General features: G+C 47.2%; 1 protein-coding gene across 3 annotated transcripts in view; it reads right to left on the minus strand.

The window, feature by feature from the left end:
• Positions 1–20,854, minus strand: part of sls (sallimus) — a 77,354-nt gene that overhangs the window by 47,997 nt on the left and 8,503 nt on the right. For all 3 annotated transcript variants that reach the window (XM_089260129.1, XM_089260128.1, XM_089260127.1), the window contains exons 6-17: positions 15,276–20,834; positions 14,927–15,214; positions 14,627–14,858; positions 14,391–14,562; positions 14,149–14,335; positions 12,944–13,292; positions 11,563–12,874; positions 11,342–11,471; positions 2,423–7,480; positions 965–2,200; positions 540–607; positions 158–461 (exon numbers count right to left, since the gene is read on the minus strand). In XM_089260129.1, coding sequence (XP_089116255.1) covers positions 158–461; positions 540–607; positions 965–2,200; positions 2,423–7,480; positions 11,342–11,471; positions 11,563–12,874; positions 12,944–13,292; positions 14,149–14,335; positions 14,391–14,562; positions 14,627–14,858; positions 14,927–15,214; positions 15,276–20,834 — 14,895 coding nt within the window. The remainder of the gene's footprint in view (positions 1–157; positions 462–539; positions 608–964; positions 2,201–2,422; positions 7,481–11,341; positions 11,472–11,562; positions 12,875–12,943; positions 13,293–14,148; positions 14,336–14,390; positions 14,563–14,626; positions 14,859–14,926; positions 15,215–15,275; positions 20,835–20,854) is intronic.

The following is a 20,854-nucleotide window of genomic DNA, read 5'->3' on the forward strand; positions in this document are numbered from 1 at the left end:
CAAATTGGATTGTAGACATATGTTATAAGGGGGATAGGGATAAAAGGGAATTTGGCATTGCTGCTGCAGATCTGAAAGAGAATTTTACTGACAATTCCAAGACTTTTCCATGGTATTAAAAAGCGTATGATAAACACATCATTAACCATAACAGTACCTTCGACTGCGAATAGAGCAGTTGTTACTGCTACTCCCAACGGATTGTAGGCCTCAAAACTAATTGTGCCCACATCATCGGGATATACATGATTGATGACCAACACTGAGGTCCCATCTTCGAAATTTTCGATTTGATATTCCTCGGAGGCGAATATCTGTTCGTCGTCACGTAGCCATTTGACTTTTGGTTTTGGTTTACCAATAACCTTAACTTCCAATTTCGCTTGTTCACCCTCTTTGGGTTCGATTTTTGCAGGTAGCTTTTTAATAATTTTCGGAGGTTGTTCGTCGATTGAGATAGTCTAAAACGGTGGCATCATATATGAAAAAGTTAGCGTCAAGAAAAACCTAGGCAGCTCCTTAACTACAATCACGCTTACTCTATCAAGTAGATCCTCCTCAGATCCTGTGAGTCCAGTGATTTCAGAATCGGGGATATATTCAAATGCTAAAAAAATGTTTTAAATTTTATAAATATTGGCTTGTCCAAGGACAGGTATATTATCAAACGCAAGAACGGAAAATTATTTACAAAAGGTTTTTGCGAGAGCTGATAATATATATTTTAAATCGGAACATCTCTTTTAGCAAGTATCACATGCAAGGGCATCAAGATGTGAGTTAGTATAAAGAACATACTAAACAGGGTATAAATATAGTATTCAGAGTAGAAATAGAAGGAGGATAGTGGAAAGAGTGTAGTTATTGAAAAACCTATGTAGAATGCGATGCATATGGTGTATGCTACAATTCCTAAGTATCTATTGTTAACTATCAACTATCAATTGATTCCATCCAAAAGTACCTTGAATATTAACAGTTGTCTTCGTGACGCTTTTGCCAATCTTATTTGTCGCAACGCATTTATATTGGCCCTGATTTTCAGGGAAAACTTCCGTTATTTGGAGCTGGCAATTTCCTTGCGCATCCTGCGACAGTGTCGTCGCCTTTGTTTCTGTTATCTTTTCCTTATTGTGATACCATTCCACCTTTGGCGTAGGCTTGCCCGTCACTCGACAAGTCAATAGCAGCTGTTCACCATCCATTACATCTATGGGATGAATCAATTCCTCAATGAAGCGTGGCGACTCGAACTCCACAGCCTCTTCCTGTGGTGCGCCCTCCAGCATATTAACTGTTGCTGTTGATGTGACCGAGCCGCCAACGTTCTCAGCCCGACAAGTGAATGGTCCGGAGAACTTCGGTTGGAAGTCCTCAATCAAGAGCGTTGACTTGTTGGCCTGGCTAACAATGCGGCATTCATTCGAGCTCTTAATGGGTTCATTGTGAACAAACCATTGGAAGGATGAGAGCGGTTCTGAATCGACAACAACCTCAAGAATTGCAACTTCATGTTCTCCAAAGAACTTCGGCTCAAGTGGCTGAATGAATTTGGGTGGTCTGATTTGCTTATCGGGTGTTTGATCAGATACAACCACAGAGCCAGAAGACTTGGCCTCGCCCACCTTATTCTTTGCGCAAACTTCATACTTTCCTGTACGTTTACGAGTCATATTGATAACCTTGATTGTTGTCGTTGTCTCGGTGGTTTCGATAATGGTTTCCTCGTTTTCGATAATCTCACGGCCATTGCGCAGCCATTTGATCTCTGGTCTTGGGATGCCATCGTATTTGGCCTCGAACAGTAAAGTACCTCCATTTGGAACCACAACCGCACTCAACGGTGTAACTGTGGGTGGCTTGAGAATCTCTTTGGGCGCTTCATCAACGCGGCTCATAATATTAGCATTGCCAATGGCGCGGCCAAATTGATTTTGAGCCTGAACCGAATAGGTAATGGCTTCATTTGGTGGCGGATTTATGACCTCCAAGACAACATCGCCAGTCTCTTGATCATAAAACATCTGCAAGGCTTCGCTGGGTATCACCTCCTCAATACCACGATACCACTTAACTTGAGGCTTGGGTTTGCCAGTCACCTGACACGTTACAGTTACCTTAAGCCGCTCGGGCTGCTTTTCCTCTGTAAACTCGATCTTTAGTGGTTTCGTAAATTGTGGCGCGACTCCTTGTTCTTTTTCTATATTCATTATGAATAGAAAGTATTTATAAAGTGTGTTGTTGTTGTTGTTGTGTTTGGGCATAGAAATGGAATGAAATCATGGAAGTAGTTTGTTAAGTGGTTCTTCCAAGAGGTTAAAATAATTAAGACACCAATAAACTTTCTCGAAAGCTTTCAAGTGACTTACATAGACAGGAATATAATTGCATAAAACAAATGATAAATGTGCATTGAACTTACCTAAAATTATGTTGGTACGACTTGTTGCCACGCCGGCTTCGTTCTTCGCCTCACAGGTGTAAACTCCCACATCACTGGGCGTGACCTTCGCGATTTTCAGCTTCGCCACCTGTTCCACGACGGTGATTTCATACTTTTCCGATGCAAACAATAGCATGTCGTTAAAGTACCAATTGATTTCTGGGAATGGTACGCCTTCAACTTTGCATTCGAGGATGGTGGGCTCTTCGGGAACACATTGACGTGGTCGGAGCTTCTCTGTGATACGCGGTGGCTTGATTTCCTTCTTCTTCTTTTTGACTAGCTTGCGCTCCTGGCCAATTACTTCAGACGTTGTTGTTTCCTCCAAGTTCTGAGTCAATTGCTGATCCTCGATCAGCTCCTCGTCGGCCACTTTGTCAATACCCTCTTGAATGCGTTTCTGCGTGATTAGCTCCAATTCGGGCAGAGGCTGGCTGTCATCGAGCACAACGCGCCGTTTCTCCTTCTTAATAATATTCGATGTGATTTTCATTTCCAGATCGCGTCTTACGTCCTCCACGTCGAGTTCAATAAGCTGCTCTGTTGTTATGAATTGAGGTCTTGTGTCTTCAGTCTTCTTCAATAGAGTAATAGTCTTTTGTGAGATCTCTTGGGAAATTTCATCAGCCTTTTCGATTTCGGCAACAGCTGCTTCCAGCAGTTGTGGTTGTCCTTCAACCGAAACTTCTTTCAGTGGTTTTGTACGCTTCTTATGTGCCTTTTGTTTGGCTTCTGGTGTTTTCTCAGTTACCACAACTTCTTCTTCTGGCTGCACATCTTCGGAGACAGCAACAACCTTCACATCATCAACTGGAAGCTCTTCAACTTGATCTTCTTCAGCAATTGGCTCTGCAAATGGCTGGGCCACTTCTTCAGAAACTTCATCCACTGATGGCGTGGCCTTCTTCAACTTTGGTTTCTTCTTCTTTTCCTTTTTAACCTTTTCTTTGGGTTGTTTCTCTTCTGGGAGCTTCAGAGGCTCCAAATCAGAAATCTCATCTTCGCTTTCAACCTTTTCTTCAGGCTGTAGCTCGGGTGGAGAAACTGCCTTTTCAGGTGCTGCAGGAGTTTCCACAGGTTTGGCTGGAATGGGCTTGAGCTGTACCTCTTCAGGCTGTTCTTCGGGCAGAGGTCGCCGTTTGCCAGTTGGCCATTGCTTTTCCTCTAAAGGCTCCGCAACTGGCTTCTTCTTCTCACCACGCTTCCAAGGGACTTGTGGCTTCTCTTCTTCGGGCTTCGGCTCTTTCTCGATGTCGATCAGCTCTGCCTCTTCCAAGATGGTTGGCTCGGCATCTGGAATTTCAGGAAGTTCTTCATGCTTGGGCTTCTTTACCTTTTTGACCTTTCGCTTCTCTTCCTGAATGATTTCCTCTTCTACCTTTTCAACATGTTGCAAGTCGACTTCTTCCAACTTAACTTCCTCAGGCTTGGTAGTTGTGCGTTTCGTAGGCTTTAGACGTACCTCTTCTATTGTTGCCTCTTGAGGTAATTGTTTCTTTGGTCTGGTTACTGGTTTCAAAGCAACTTCTTCAACCATTTCAACAACTTCTTCCTTTTTGGGTTTGACTCTCGTAACCTTTTCCTTTGGTGCTTCCTCAATAACTTGTTCCTCGGCCACATTCTCCACAGGCTCGATATCTACTGGTTCTTCTTCTTCTTGCTCTTCAATATCTTCAACAGGTTCTTCAATTGGCTCTTCGATAGATTCCTGACTCTCAGGCTTTGTCTTCGGCTTCTTTTTCTTAACGCGCTTCTTAGTTACGTCCACTACTTGGTCCTCGAATGTAACAATTTTTTCTGTCTCAACAAATTCAGTTTCAGTTGTTTCGGGTTGTTGTGCTTCGGAAACAGTTGACGTCTTTGCACGTGGCTTGAGTGTCACTTCTTCAACTTGTTCTTTCTCAGGTAGTTGATGCTGTTTTCTGGGAACGGGCTTAAGCGTAACCTTTTCAACTTGTTCCACTTCTTGCACTTTAGGAACTGGCTTCTTTTTCGTAGGCTCCTTAACTGAAGGTTCTTCGGTTTCTGGAACCGCTTCGGGTTGTGTTTCTGGAATCTCTTCTTCAACTTCCTCTTCTTCTTGCTCTGCCTCTGTTGGTTTTGGTTTTCTTGTCTTTTTCACTTTACGCTTTTTCTCAACCAATTCTTCCTGCTCTTGGACAACTTCCTCTTCTGGAATGTCTTCCGTTGGCTCTTCCGGCTCTTCTGGCTCTTCAGTTACTTCTGCAGTTTTCTTTGGTTTCTTTGTTTTCTTTATCTTACGCTTTTCTTCCACTATTACTTCCTCCTCTTCAACGATATCTTCTTTCTCTTCAATTATCTCCTCTTCTTCAGGCTGCTCAACTGGCTCCTGTGGAAGCTTAGGTTTCTTAACCTTTTTGATTTTACGCTTTTCTTCAACGACTTGTTGCTCCTCCTCAACAACCTTTTCGATTTGGGCATCGACTTCATCTGGATGCTGCTCCTCGGTTGGCTTCGGCTTTTTCTTACCTCGTTGCCATAAAACAGGCTCTGGCTTGTCCTCAACCTTAGGCTCCTCAGGCAGAACATCGACTGCCTCCTCAAATGTTTTTGTTGGTACCTCGGGAGCAATCTCCTCCACCGATTTTTGAGTTGGCTTCTTCTTCTTTCCGCGCTCCCACATCACTGGCTGCGGCTCTGGCTCAACAGTTGGAGCTGTTTCTTCCTCAAGAGTATCAACAGCGACTTCTTGAGTCTTAGGAATTTCTTGAGCTTTAGGCTGCTGGGGCTTCTTTTTGCCTCGCTCCCACATAACAGGCTGTGGCTCTGGCTGAACAGCTGGAGCTGTTTCTTCCTCAAGCGTATCAACGGCAACTTCATGAGACTTTGGTATCTCTTGAGCTGTAGGCTGTTGCAGTTTCTTCTTGCCGCGTTCCCACATTACTGGCTGCGGCTGAGGCTCCACGGTCTTGGTGGTTACTTCTTCCAAAGTATCCTCGGCAACTTCAAGTGTTTTCGAGATCTGTGCCACCTCCGTAATGTGTTGAGTTTCTTCGGTGGCCGTTTGAACTGACTCTTGAACAGTTTGTTGAATGGTTCGCGTAGTCTTGAGTGGTTTCAATTGGAATTCTTCAGACTTTTGAGCTTGTTTAGGTGCCGGTCGTGGAGTTGGCTTAAGAGTCACTTGCTCTACCTTTTGCTCTGGCTCACGCGGCGGTATTACTCGCCGTACTGCCGTTTTCTTAGTCTCCTCGACAACTTGTTGCTCAACCACTTGCGATGTTTCCACGATTTGTTGAGTATCAGTAACTTCTTGAGCAACTGGTTTTTTCTTACCTCGTTCCCACATGACAGGAACAGGCTCCGGCTGCTGCACCGGAACAGGTTCATCCAGCACGTCATGGAGCTCTTCGAATGTCTTCGGTTGTGGCTGGACTGGCTTCTTCTTGCCACGCTCCCACATAACTGGCACTGGCTCTGGCTGATGCATTGGAACTGGTTCAATCAGCTCATCGTGCATTTCCTCATATGTCTTTGGTTTCTCCACGAGTTCCTGTTGTTCTTGGGGAATAGGACCTTGGGGTTGCATAGGCTGTGGCTTTTTCTTACCACGCTCCCACATACCAGGCTGGGGCTGTATAAGCTGTTGTTCCTGGGTATCTTGTCGCTCTTGTAGATGCAACAGAGATGAGTCCTCAACCTGAATGAACTTCTGCGGCTCACGTGGCTGACGCCAGTTGAAGGACTCCCCTTGAGTGCGCTGGTTGATCATCTTCTGATGCTCATACTGCTCAATGCTCATCATCTGAGAGTCCTCGACTTGCACAAACTGCTGACGTTGGCTCTCTTCGATAAGGCTCTGCTGCTGCACAATCTTTTGGCGCTCGCTGGTCTGTGAGATCGTATCCTCGACAGAGGTTAGTGGCTGCAGCTGAGGACGCTGCTGCTGCTGTCTCCAGTTGACAGCTTGCTGTTCCCTTATCAGCCTCTGTGCCTCGAGCTTCTCGCGCTCTGAAACATGCATTATGTTAACGTCTTCAGTGGTTATGAACTGCTGCTTGTAGATATTCGACTGGTCCTCGTAGTGCTGAATCTCATCGCGGGTCATAATCTTAGAAATTGAGCTCTTGGAGCTATCGTCGATGGTCATGACAACTGTGTCCTGAGTGGCACTCTGGAAATCTTCAGCGATACTCTGCTGAGCCTGCAGATGGCGCAGCTCAACCTCGTCAATCTTGAACTTGTCAATTTGCTTGGTTACCCGCTGCACGCTCTTCAGCTGCTGCCGCATCTCCTTCCATGGAATGAGATCCTTGTTATTCTGCTGCTGGGTGATGAGCTTATCAATCTGGTCAGTCATTTCCATGATTTCCACGCTTTCCATGCTCTTAAGGCGTTGAATTTCCTTGGTTCGTTGCATTTCCTCCAGTTGGGCTTGCTGTGGCAGCTGATGGTCCGTTTCGATTTGACCCTCTAATGGTCGCAAATAGACCTCATCAAGGTCAAATTTGCTCAACTGTCGTTGCACACTCTCCACCTGCTTTAGCTTCTCACGCATTGTTATCCAAGGCACGGCCTCCTTTTCGGTCTTGCCAGCGATAATCTGCTCCAAAGTAGCTCCCAGGCTCATAATGCCCTGATCGCGTTCAGACTTGATGGACTTGAGGACAACCTTTGCGGCTTCTAGCTTGGGTATCGGCTTCTTTTTCTCAATGGGCGTGGCCTTTAAGCTAATCGTCTCTTCGGTCCACGACTTGATCGGCTCTGGCTTGAAGCCCGGCAGGAATGGCTGCTTGTCTAGTGAGCGTCCACGGTGCGGACGCGAGGACTTGCGCCAAGGCACAATATTAGTGGGCGGCTGCAAGGATTTGCTGCGCCCTTTTGTCTTCTTAGTGCGCGAGCGACCCTGATGCTGTGCCTGCCCATTAACGCCCAAATATTGACCATATGCGCCCGGCTGCTGTTGCTGCTGGAACTGGTTGGGCGATTCAGGTGAACTATCTTCTCTGCCAGATGACGAGGACTCATCTTCGACAGAATCAATCGTACGCAATTGATAAGCCGAGATACGTCGTTCTAGAAGTTCAAAGGGGAAGTCAACGTGTTAGTAGTGTATATGGGGGAATCGAGAATCGCCTGACATTTTCCAGAGTTCACAACAGAGTTCGACATTTAGATTTAGTCACTTACCTTGAGAATGATATTAATTGAAGGGTGTGGCAACTTGATACATACCTCTGACATACGAGTATATACCCCATGGTGCCTATACTCAATATTAAAAATAAATCAAAATACCTTGCAAGCATATATGTATATATGTGTGTATATACAATCTATGTATAAACAATGAACTTGAAAATATTAATGTAGTGTGCAAAATGAAAATTCAAATACCATGGCAGAACGCATATTTCTGCTTGGCTGTAAAGGTATATGTAGATGCCTAAGAGGGGGCACGGCAGCCACAAATCACGGCAAACAAATCGCATAGGACAGCTCATCTATGTTGGCCGTGAATCAATAATTAGGTACTTAAATAATATGCCACGCACATCTTAACTCAATGTTTGACATTGATAAAGAAAAAGATGTGAATCTGTCGCATGATTCACAATTCGTCTGTGACGAATCTCACCTGTGATTCTTGCAATAACCTACAGCTACTCTTCTGGCACATTTTCAATGACTGTACGCATTTATCATCAGCTAAGTACAGCCGCTTCATCATCCAATCGAAGTATGGGCCCAAAGGAATGATCCGGCTCAGCGAGAACAATTGTGTTTGAGAGCGTGCACAATTAAATCGCTTGTGTTTACAATGGGTGCCCGAAATAGATTTATGATTAGTGGCGGCTACGTCACCAGGTGGGGTAAACAGCTCGGCCGGATTCTTAGGCGGTGCTCAGTGTGCTGTGCGCTGTATCGATATGGGGTATTTTTGGGGTAAGCATCGCAGTCAACGCAGCGCAGCCAGCGCAGCGCGGCGCATTCGACCGATCTCATTCGGATGTAGACAACAATCGAGCGCAGAAGGTAGCCAATTGCCTCACGGGGCGAATGTGTGGTTCATTTACAAAGTGCAGTCCTCAATCGAGTGTTGTAAACCGTTAACATAAAACATCGAAGTACCATAATAATACCATATATATAAATGTACATACATTACCCATAACGGTGCGAGCAAGCAGCGGCAAAGGATGCGCAAGCATGGAGTTTGGCAGTTTGGAAGTTATCAAAAACGATTATCAGTTGATGATGCATTTGCTTTGTTTTTTATTTAAAAGACGCGATATTGGTTTTAAGCATTAAATACATGAGAAATACAATTAAACAACAAGAGTGATATGGAAGAACAAAAGAGTTGTTGAATTGAAAGATCGAATTGGATATTTGATTATCGCTCGATCGATAAACACTTAAAACACGAAACGTAAACATAAACATAAATTATTTAATTGACAGAGGAGTACGAGTATCTCAAACGTATTGTAGATCAAACTTAAAACAAAAGTCGCATGAGTTTTTATGATTAATTTTTTAGTAAAGCATTTTTTACCACAAAATTTACGGCGGCATAAGCGGCAAATATTTGCACTGGACACGGTAATATAATAATTTGAAAATATTGATTCAATTGTGTGAAATAGTTTTGTGGAAAGTGGACGAAATGAGAACGAAACGAATTAGTAGTAAAAAGCAGCAATAAAAAATGAATAATAAAATCTCATGCAACATCACTACAAAATAAATAAACGTAAATTAAATAAACAATACAAATCGATCATAATCAAACGTCAAATAATCATATATCATATATGTAGATCTCCGTGTCTGTCCAGGTCGAGTCCGAACACGAGTTCAAGTTCGAGTACATGGTCAAAGTGTGATAGTAATACTTGAAAGTATCGTTCCATTAAATAATGTTCAATACTAATATGCATTTTTCGATTTCAGAGGGATTGCAGATCTAAATAGTCGGTTGGATACAAGATTCGTGGGCTGGCTTCTATAAATAAAGGCAAACAGCATCTGAATCAGCGCCAGAGGGCGATTGGATGAGTAAACTACCGTAACCGATTAATTTAATTAAAAACCATTTCTGCACCATAAACAGAATCATTTATTCATGTTGGCTTGTCTAATGACTAACACACAGACCCAAATAAAACACACGTACACTAGTTGGTGTGCATTTGTGTGTGTGTGTGTGTTTGAATAGATCTCTTGGGTAAATCGGCTACTCAGATCTTGTCTACATGGTACAACAACAAAACAAACAACTCGTAGGTAATTAATTATTTTATTTTTGCCTGAACTAAATGTCAGTTTATTTTCATCTGTGCTCATACATTGAAAGCCAATATTATATTTTCGCTTTTCATTTATTTTTTTTCGAATTTTTAAATGAAAGAAAATTGAAATAAATTTCACGATTTACTTGAAAAATACATAAAATGCTTTTCATTGTAGCCGCAAACAAAATATCCAGACTGCGCTGCGGTCTAAAAATATCAAATGGATTCTACTTTTTAATTGTTGTTGGTCTTATTTCTTTTTTGTTCTAGCTAATCTATTGGAAATTAGTTTTCAAAGCACAACCATTTTCCAAAAACGAAATTGAAAATAGAATGGACAGCCCGCAGCACATATATATATTTAGATGCGTGTATATAGTATAGTAGAGCATATACCTAGATAATCTGACTGCCGGCTGCTGGCTGCTAGCTGCTGGCAGCTGAACAAATTCAATGTCTGCAATGGCTTTCAATATTTTCGGCGTTCTGCTTTTTACTTATTATCAACGTATCCCCCCCTTGGGCTGTGCTAGTTTTGCGCACGTTCGTTTCTAGATTTTCAAATCCAAGTATTCGATGGCAGTATGGACATGGATACAGCAAACGCTGCGAGCTGTATGCGCGCTAGATGTGTCATCCACAATATTTAATGCTAATATTCAAATGAAAAATAAAACTTTCATGCTCGAGCGGAGGCGGGACAAATGTGCGTTTTGCACACGGCCCCACAACTATTCCGACACATGTTTCTATATGTTTCTTATACACATAGCTCCCGTATATCTGTATGCATGTAGCCTAAATACAGAGGAACTCAACATATTTATAAAGTGCCTGAGACGTATCATACATATAAACTAAAGTCTGTATGGGTATTCTCTGAGCAATATGAAAGTACATAAGCTGCCTTATTTATAATTCTCACTCAAAGGGGCGAGTGCTGAGTGCTTTGGATGTATGTATCTATATTTATCTAACAAATTCTGTTTTCACTTCACTTTCACTCAAATTTCAAGACTTTTGAATTTTATAACAACCGACAAGCAATTCCCTCATGATTGGCTATGCCAAAAAGAAAATGTTCTAAATATATTTATATTGCAAAATACTTGTAATTGTTTTTATTATTAATATTAATTTCCTTTAAATAAACTTTGATTTTTTTGTTGGTTTTTAATTTCTTTTGTTTTTTTTTTTTTGGTTTTTTTCTTGTTACCTTTTCGTGTTAAACATCTTTCATTTAATTGTTGCTTGGGTTCACATATTGATATTGAAATTGGGTTAGTAATTAAAAGAACTCGTTCGTTGTATTCAATGTAAAAATCTGATTTGAAAGAAAAAGGAACGAAAATTGAAACCGTCGAAATATTCGTTTTCAGTTAAGTATTCTTCACTCAAACTTTTTGGACTAGTCATTGACAGTACTCAGTTAGTTGGGCTGAAACATCGTCAGTATAGGGATCCGTTATGTAAAAAATATACGTAAAGTTTCTTAAGTTTTTTGGTCGTTATGTGTGTGTTGTTTTTTTTTCTTTTGAGCATTCTTTGGAGATTTCGAACACTGTTCGCTTACGTTTTGATTTCTTGCTGTTTACGAACTCTGGTTTTGGTTTTGCTTAGCTTTTAGTTTAATCCTTACTTTTAACAGTCAGTTTGGCTGATGACTCGACCTGTCCAGTTGACGAGGTCACACGCACGGTAAAGATGCCCGAATCCTCCTCGTAGGTGGTGCCAATCAATAGCACGGCACTGTTGCCATCAAAGATCATCTGCAACGATATCAAATTTCAATTAAGTCACTGCTCTACAATAGTACAAGCGACTATTTGATTAATCTAGTCGCATTTCTAGTCAGCCTACCTGGAAGTCAGGTGTTTCCGGTATCAGTTGTCCCTCGCGGAACCACTGCACACTGGTGGCTTTCACTTTGCCGGTGACAGTGGTTTTGAACTGCGCCGGCATGCCCTCGGTGACGGAGACATCTTTGAGAGCGGTAATGGTTGGCGGTGCATCCAGGTTCTCGATGGGACGCACTTTGAGCTGGGCGCTGGTCTGAATGCTGCCCAGTTTGTTTTCGGCAACGCACTTGTAGGTGCCCTCGTCCTCGGGGAACGCCTCCGAGATGATCAGCTGATAGTATTCGCCTTGGCGCGACATTTGGAAGTAGCGAGAGGGCTTCACAAAGTTCTCGCCACGCATCCAACGAGCCGTTGGCGTGGGCTTGCCATCCACGCGGCAGCGGAAGATTACCTTGCTGCCTTCTTCTACGGACTGGCTCTTCAGCTGCTCCACAATGTGTGGCGGCTTCTCGCTGCCGGGCGTTGTTGGCTTCTCCGGCTTCGTGGGAGATTGAACAATGCAATCGCCATCGCAGCGTGCCTCGCCAGCGGCATTGACAGCCACGCACTCATAGCGGCCAGAGTCCTCGGCGAACGGCTCAATGATCAGCAGAGTGTGAATGTTGTCCTCTTCCAGCATCTTGAACTTGATGCTGGGCTGAATCTTCATGCCGTTCTTCAGCCAGTAAACATCCATGGGGCGTGTGCCGGTCACCTTGGCATCGAAGCGAGCCAGCTGGCCAGTGGACACGGTGGTGCTCTGAATGGTGGACACAAAGCTTGGTGGCTGTATGCCGCCCTTGCCGGCGCGTCTGCGCTCCTCCACAACCAAATTGGCGCTGCACTTGGCAGTTCCACCACGATTCTCTGCCACGCAGGTAAACACAGCCGAGTCCTCGATGAAGACCTGGCGTATGATCAATATGGATTTACCGCTGAACGTGTGAATCTGCAGATCAGGTGAGTTCTGGATGGGGAAGCTCTCACGGAACCACTTCACGGTCGGCATGGGCTCGCCCTCGAACTCCACCTCGAATTTGGCCTGCTCATTCTCAAAGACGCGGCATGGCTGAATCTTTTTGGTGAAGACGGGTGGCTTGGAAGGTGCGACTGGGCCCTTGACAACGCGCTCTTGAATGGTGCCCTTATGCTCCACTTCGGTGGTCTCGGTGGCAGTGATCTTGCGTGTAATCTCCAAGTCACCTTGGATCTCCTTCTGCACTTGCTGCTGCTTATTCATGTGCACCTCACGTCCATGCACCGACGACTCCGACGGCAGGGCTATGCCCTTTGGTGGGGCGCCCTTGACTTGGGTGGTGCTCGTTTGCTCTTGACTGTGAGAAATGGCAGAGTTTCGGTATGAGTATGCATAGACTCGTCTGAATGACTTTGCGTTAACTTACAGATTCTCCTCGTAGGAGTGCGCCATGCCCTTGGCGGCTGAGCTGCTGACAACCTTCTCGCCGGGAATGGCATATTGATGGGTGTCTCTGCGCAAATTGGTCTCCTTGAGCAACTGCTCGGTTTCGAGCTCCTGGATCTTGTTGTAGTACTCCTCGCTCTTCTTGGCCTTGACGTTCTGCTGCCAATCGGGTGTCTGGGGCTTGTACTGCTTGGGCTTCAGGTGCTCCACGCCCTTCAGCGTATGCGCACTCTGCTCGGACAAATATTGCTTACGTTCATCGAATACCTTTTCCAGCTCGTTCTCCTGGCGCTCCTTCTGATAGGCCGCTAGTTCGTAATCGTACCAGGCTATATGCAAAACAAATTGACGGTTTTAAACACTTTCTAGTAGGCATGGCTACGTTTAGCTATTCACAAGAAAGAATCGAACTATTGGCATGCCGCTTGGTTAAGTAAAACTGCATTCGTATAGCTTCAGTGTTAGTACATGAATTTAAATAAGCAAAACGAAAGTATGACACATGGATGGTACATTTTTTTATGATGTTCACAGAGGTTTGCTAACTCCTTTAAGTTCAGAATTCAACTGCTTATGAAGACAGACAAAAGTTGAAAGTGATCAGCCACAGCTTAGAATAGACAGTCTTTAAAACACGCACACACTAACAACTTGCACAACCAAAATACCCATGATCCGGCGATACTCATTGACGGCGTCCAGAGGGGCACAGTTTCCGCTGGGTCGCTCCTTTGCAGGCTCGTTGCGTGGACAATCAGACGCTCTTATGGGATAATTGAAGGAAAGCACTTTTCGGAGTGGGGAACTGGGTGTATTGTGGGTAGGGATTCTGTGGTTGTCTATTGTCTAACCTATACAGTGGCACTAGTTTTGTATTTTTATTTTGTGGCATGTGCTTTATAAACGCAATTAACTTGGCTTCTACTTCTACTTGGAAATGCATTTTTTATGTATGTAAAGATATATATTTATATAATATAAAAAAGTATGTGTATGTATATTTACAATGCGATATTTAATGTGATATCACTTGTGTGTTTCTTTTTTAGTTTTGCCAGCTAAGAACTACTGCATTTAAAAAATCGTGTTAATTTCATATAGCTGTTTAGATATATCTGATTGTATAACAATCTGTGTTTGTAGCAAAAGTGTACGGGTGTGTGTGTGCATGTGCGTGTGACTTACGGCGTGGTGAGTTCTTGAGAACATTGCGATAGTCATCAGAGCGTGCGACAACATTCAGTTCGGTCGAAGCAATCGATTCGCCCACAGAATTGCGCGCTATAACCTCCACCTTGCCGGTATCGTATTGACGCGTCTTGGGTATATCAAGATGGAACATACCATCGTTGGTCAGCTTGTAACGCGAGCCCTGCATGTGAGAGAATTAATCACTGACTCGATTCAATGCGCCAGAGTGCACCTACATGAACAACAGTGTGGCCGTTGATCAGCCACATGACACGAGGACGTGGATGACCGGTGACACGCACACAGAATCTGGCTGGTTCGCCCTCCTCAACCGTCTGTGGCTCCAGCTTGCTAACGAAGACTGGCTTCGTTCTTGGCTTGGCATCGGGGTCAGCTTCTTCGGGTACACTGCGGGAATAGGTAACGAATGTATCCAATGTCTTTTGCCTAGCTAAAACCACAGATGACTTACACTTGCCAGGAAGCTTCCATTTCGCGAATGCGATCGATGCTCTGCATATGGGCAGGCAGCTGGGAGTCGTAGACAATGCCCGGCTTGCCGGACACCTTGATGATGGCACGAGTCTCATCCATGCCGTACAAGTTCGTGGCGCGGCAGACATATTCACCGCTGTCCTCGGGATACACCCAGCCGAAGTTCATGGCCACATAGCCAAAGTCGTAGATGGGCTGGAAGCGGTTCTCTGCGAGTACACAAATAAGAGCATAAATAAATGCGGAACAGTTTTACTCATCGATTGTAGGCACTTACTGTAGAGCAAGGGCTTGCCATTGAAGAACCATTCGACCTTCATGTTCGGATCACCCACAGGCGCCAACTGGCACTCAAACTTGGTCTTAGCCATTTCCGTCAGCGTGAGCTGCTCCTTGATCTGCGTGACGAAGCGAGGCGGCTGCTTGCGGTCGGGATCGAAGAGATCATCCTCGGTCAAATGCACCTCGGAGGTGTACTTCTTGATGGTGGCCTCCATTTGGGTGAGCGTTTCCGAGCGCTTCATGCCACGTGGCACTTGATTTTGCAGCAGAATCGTAGGCAATTCTAATAAAAAATCGATACAGCTTAGATATAATGGATATGAGTCGTGTGCTAGATGACTTACTCTTGCAGGAGACGGTGGCCTTGGTGCGATCTTCGCCGTACTTGTTGACGGCACGGCAAACGTATTCACCAGAGTCGTCGCTGTACACATACAAAATGTCCAGCGAGACGAAGCCCATGTCGAAGACGTTCCTGTAGCGATGGCCCAACGGCAAAGGCTTGCCATTGCGATACCATTCGACACGCAGATTGGGATCGGTCTTTGGCTCCACTTGGCACTCGAATCGGACAGCCTCAGACTCCTCGGCTGTGCAGGATGCTATCTGGGTGATGAACTTCGGTGGTCCGTACTGTTCTTCAACAACCTTGGGTGCCTCTGGTATGCGTCCACGTTCCAATTCCTTCAGCTTCTCGGCAGTCATGCCCTCGGGCAGCTGTGAGTCGTAGACAATGCTGTGCTTGCCCTTGCAGGTGACCTTGGCGGTGGTGGTGGCACTGCCCCACTTGTTGGTGGCGCGGCAAGTGTACTCGCCAGAGTCCCTAGCATAGATGTAGTCAATATCCAAAGCAATGAAGCCAAAGTCGTTCAGTTGATGCACTCTGGAACCAGTGGCCATGACGCGGCCATTGTAGTACCATTCGATGCGCATTGTTGGATCACCAACGGGCTCTACGCGGCAATCGAAGTGAATTGGTCCACCCTCGGGCACATCCAAGTTGTCCTTGATCTCCTCAACGAACTTGGGTGGATTTGGCTGCTCCTCATCGATGACCATCTCCTCACGCTTGTGCATGCTCTCCTCCAGCTTTTGCAGGCTCTCAGTGCCAGTGCGGAAGTTCGAGGGCAGCTGCGGCTCCATGACAATGCCCTGGCGACCCTTGACCTGCAATTTGCAGGAGACGGTGGCCTCGCCGTGCTTGTTGGTTGCCTTGCAGGTATACAGACCAGTATCGCGCTGATAGCAGCCGGCAATCTCCAGGATGACAAAGCCAAAGTCGTTGATGGTCTTGATGCGGGAGCCGGCCCACAAGGCCTTGCCGTTGTGGAACCAGTCCACGCGCATGGACGGATCGTTGATGGGCTGCAGGCGACACTCGAAGTGGGCCAGCGAGTTCTCTCCGATGACCATGTCGAATGGCGTCGTAATAAACTCGGGTGGCTTGCCTGTATCGTCCTCCGGCACAAACTCAGTGCTGCGAGAGCCCAGACCTTCCAGCTCCGCGATGCGATCGATGGTGCCTTCCATGCCCTTGGGCAGCTGCGATTCCATAATAATGCTACGCTTGCCTTGAATCTTCATTGTTGCGCTGGTCACTGCCTCGCCATACTCATTGATGGCACGGCACGAGTATTCGCCAGAATCCTCCGGATAGACAGGAGAAATTTCCAGAATAACAAAGCCAAAGTCGCAGAAAGTGCGGAACCGAGAGCCAGCCTTCAATGGACGGCCATTCCAATACCACTCCACCTTCAGCTTGGGGTCATCAGCAGGCGTGATGCGAGCCTCAAAGTGAGCATTCTCGCCCTCGCGCAGATTGTCAATGTTCTCCAGGGGCACAGTGAACACTGGTGCCTTGCCTCTGGTCTCCTCGGTGGTCTCCTCGCGGGTACGCACCATGCTATACTCCAGATTGGCAATCTTCTCCAGACCGCCCTCCATGCCGCGTGGCAGCTGCGAGTCCAGGATCAGGCTGGCCTTGGAGGCGCACTTCAGGCTGGCGCGGGTGACATCCTCGCCATATTTGTTGTAGGCGCGGCACTCATAAACACCAGAGTTCTCCTCATAGCAATACAGAATATCCAGGATGACAATGCCAAAGTCATGGAAAGTGCGGAAGCGATGGCCATGAGGCAGCTTCTTGCCATTGAAATACCACTCGACCACCAGGTCGGGATCGGTAATGGGCGTCAGGCGCGCCTCAAAGTGAGCGCTCTGGCCCTCCACCAGCTTGGTGACATCACTGATTTGTGTGATGAACTTGGGTGGCTCGGCAACCACTGGAGCTCCACTGTCTGCTTGCTGTCCTTGCGGGCACTCCAGCTCACGGATTCTTTGGAGAGAATCAGGCTGCAAGCTGTCGTAGAACACGCCACCGCGACCACCACAGTTGAGAGTGGTGCGAGTGAAGTCCTCGCCGTACTTGTTGTAGGCGCGGCAAACGTATTCGCCACTGTCGTGATCCTGCAGATAGGCAATATCGAGGACCACATAGCCAAAGTCGGATACCGTTTTGATGCGATTCGAGTGACGGAGCAGTTTGCCATTGTGGTACCACTCGACCTTGAGATCCGGATCATTAACCGGAATCAAAGTGCACTCAAAGTGAGCGGACTGGCCATCCTTCAGGCCCTGCAGCGGCTGAATATGCGACGTGAAGTGTGGTTTCTGGCCACGCGGCTTGTCGACACATTCCAGGGTGCAGCTGATCTCAGCCGAACCGTATTTGTTGGTGGCACGGCAGGTGTAAGTGCCGGTGTCTTCGATCTTGGTGCCCAGCACTTCCAGGGCGACGGTGCCAAAGGCGTAGATGGTGCGCACGCGGTGGCTGGCCTCAAGAACTTTGCCATTGAAGAACCATTCAATGACCATACTCTGATCGCCCACAGGAATGAGATTGGCCTCGAAATGGGCCAACTCACCTTCGCCAACATCAGAAATGTTAACGAATTCGGTGGTGAAGCGTGGTGCAATGCCCTGCTCGGGCTGCTCCGGCTTGCTGCCGTCCTTGCGTAGTGATTCCTCCAAGTCCTGAATCTGTTCCAGACCCTCAGCACCCTTGGGATGCTGTGTGGCTTCAATGATGCTGTCCTTGCTTGAGCAGAATATGGTGGTGGAAGTGAAAGCCTCGCCAGCTCTGTTGTAGGCCTTGCAGGTGTAGATGCCCTGATCTCTAGAGTACACCTCAATCATGTCCATGGTGACGAAGCCAAATTCGCTGGTCATCTTGAAGCGTGAGCCATGCTGCAGCAGCTTGCCATTGAAATACCATTCGATGAACAGATTTGGATCCTCCTTCGGCTCCACATTGGCCTCCAAATGGATGGGCTGCGCCTCGGATAGATGGAACTCCTGCTGCAACGGCCTGGTCCAGACTGGCGCTGGGTATTGAGTTTCAGGCTTGCTCGGCTTCTGAGCATAGCGATTGGCCAATGCTTCTTCAGTTTCTTGCACGGCCTCCAGTCCGCTCTCGCCCTGTGGATGTTGAGTGTCCAGGAACATAGTCTTGCCGCCTGTGCACTTCAATGTGCCCGAGGTCGTAGCCGAGCCCTTGCTGTTTGTGGCCTTGCAAGTGTAGATGCCGCTGTTCTCGGCATACGAGTTATTCAGGTCCAGGGCACAGTAGCCAAAGTCGTAAATGGACTTGAATTTGGCAGCTGCTTGCAACGGTTTTCCATTGTAGAACCATTCGATATTCATGGTAGGATCACGAGCTGGCTCCACGTTGCACTCAAAGCGAACGCTGTCCGTCTCCTTGCACTCGATGTTGTTCAGATGCGTGATAAAAACAGGAGTCTCGTATGTGGGCTCTGGTGCGTCCTTACGAACAGGCTTTGGCGCCTCCAACTCGCCAATGCGTGGCAATGAGTCCGGATGCAAGGACTCCGCTTGTAGCCAATGGCGATCTTCGATTTTAAGCGATGAGGTCGAAACAGCCTCGCCCACCTGGTTGGTGGCCTTGCAGGTGTAAATAGCAGAGTCGTCCTCGCGTAGTCCATTGATGGACAAGGTAACCAGTCCAAAGTCGAAGGTGCTGCGTATGCGTGAGCCAGTTGTCAGTGAGATGCCGTTCTTGAACCACTCAATGCGCAGATTAGGATCGGCGCGTGGCTCCACCTGAGCCTCCAGATGCACATGCTGGCCCTCGTGCAACTTGTCGTAGCTCTGCAAGTGCGTCGTGAACACTGGAGCCTGCTGAGGCGTAGAGTCCACAAACATTTCGGGCACACGGTTCATTGCGGCCTCCTTTAGACGAATGGCCTCCCAGGACTCGGGTATCAGGGGCTGTCCGTCGATGTTGGCCCTGGTCTTCACCTTCATGGCAGTCGAGGACACAGCCTCGCCAGCGGCATTGAAAGCGCGGCACATGTAGACACCAGCATCTTCAGGCACCACAGCGGCAATGTCGAGCGTGACAAAGCCAAAGTCGTGGGTGGTGCGCAGACGTGAGCCCATTTGCAGCTCAACGCCGTTAATGAACCACTCGAACTTAAGTGAGGGATCACCAACGGGCACCACACGTGCCTCGAAGTGAGCATGGCTGCCCTCCCATACCTCGGAGGGGCCCGTCAGTAGCTGCGTAAAGATGGGCTTCTCGAAGAGGCGCTCTGGCTCGGTGGGCAGTGGAGCCAGAGGCTTCTCCAGCTGATGAATACGACGAATGCTGTCCGGATGCTGGGTATCCATTTGGATGGTGGCCTCGGTAACCACACGCATAGAGGCAGTAGTGACGGCCTCACCAAGTGGATTGACAGCGCGGCACATGTAAACGCCCTCATCCTCCTTGCGGATGTGCGATATATCGAGCGAAACAAAGCCAAAGTCGTGCTGCTTCGTGATTCTGGAGCTGTCTTCGATCAGCTTTTCATTGCGGTACCATTCGACCTTCAAGTTGGGATCGCCCACTGGGATCAGGCGCGCCTCAAAGTGGGCGGTCTGGTGCTCATTGATGCGATCAATGTTTTGAATTGGTTGTGTGAACATGGGTCGCTGGCGTGTGCCAGGCGTTTCGACCTCCTGGCGCTGGTGTGGTGCCGTAGACTCCAACTTGCGTATCTTCTCCAGTCCCTCAGGATGCTGAGTGTCTGAAATAATGGTGCCGCGGGCGATCACGCGCAGATTGGTCGAAGAGACGGCTTGACCCAAAGCGTTAACAGCACGCACGGAATACTCGCCAGCATCCTCGGCCACGGCATGAGTAATGTCCAGCGAGACATAACCAAAGTCGAAGGTGATGTGGAAGCGGGCTGCCGATGGCAGAGGCTTGCCATTATGGTAGAACTCGATGCGCAAGTTGGGATCGTGCACTGGCGCCACTTGTGCTTCGAAGTGAGCCGTTTGGCCTTCATAGATCTCAGTGGAGCCGCGCAGCTCTGCGGTGAAGTGGGGCGGGCCAATTGGATGATCGCCGACTTCAGTGCGTGTGGTGACAACCTTGGACTCCAACTTCTGAATCTTCTCCAGGGCATCCGGGTGCTGGGTGTCCAGAATCATGCTGCGCCTGTTCAGCACACGGACGTTGCAGGTGTTGACTGCTTCGCCCAGGAGATTGGTTGCCTTGCACATGTAGGTGCCAGTGTCCTCGCCATAAACATACAAAATGTCCAGGGCCACGTAGCCAAAGTCGTGGGTGGTGCGATAACGATGTCCGGTGGGCAGTTGCTTGCCATTGCAGAACCATTCGATCTTCAGGTTGGGATCGTTGATGGGCTCAACGCGACACTCCAAGTGGGCGTGCTCGCCCTCCTTCAGATGCTCCTGATTGCTTAGTGGGGTGAGGAATATTGGCTTCTGTCCCTTCTCCTCCACCTCGGCCTTTACGGGTGGCGCATAGCTCTCGAGCTGGCGAATCTTCTCCAGCCGCTGGGCATCGAGTGTATCCAGATCCAGTGTCTTATTTGCTACAAGTTGAATGTCATTA

Source organism: Drosophila navojoa, chromosome 4 (assembly GCF_054131105.1).
Source record: "Drosophila navojoa isolate 15081-1374.11 chromosome 4, UAZ_NAV_1.0, whole genome shotgun sequence".
In the NCBI taxonomy this organism is placed as follows: domain Eukaryota; kingdom Metazoa; phylum Arthropoda; class Insecta; order Diptera; family Drosophilidae; genus Drosophila; species Drosophila navojoa.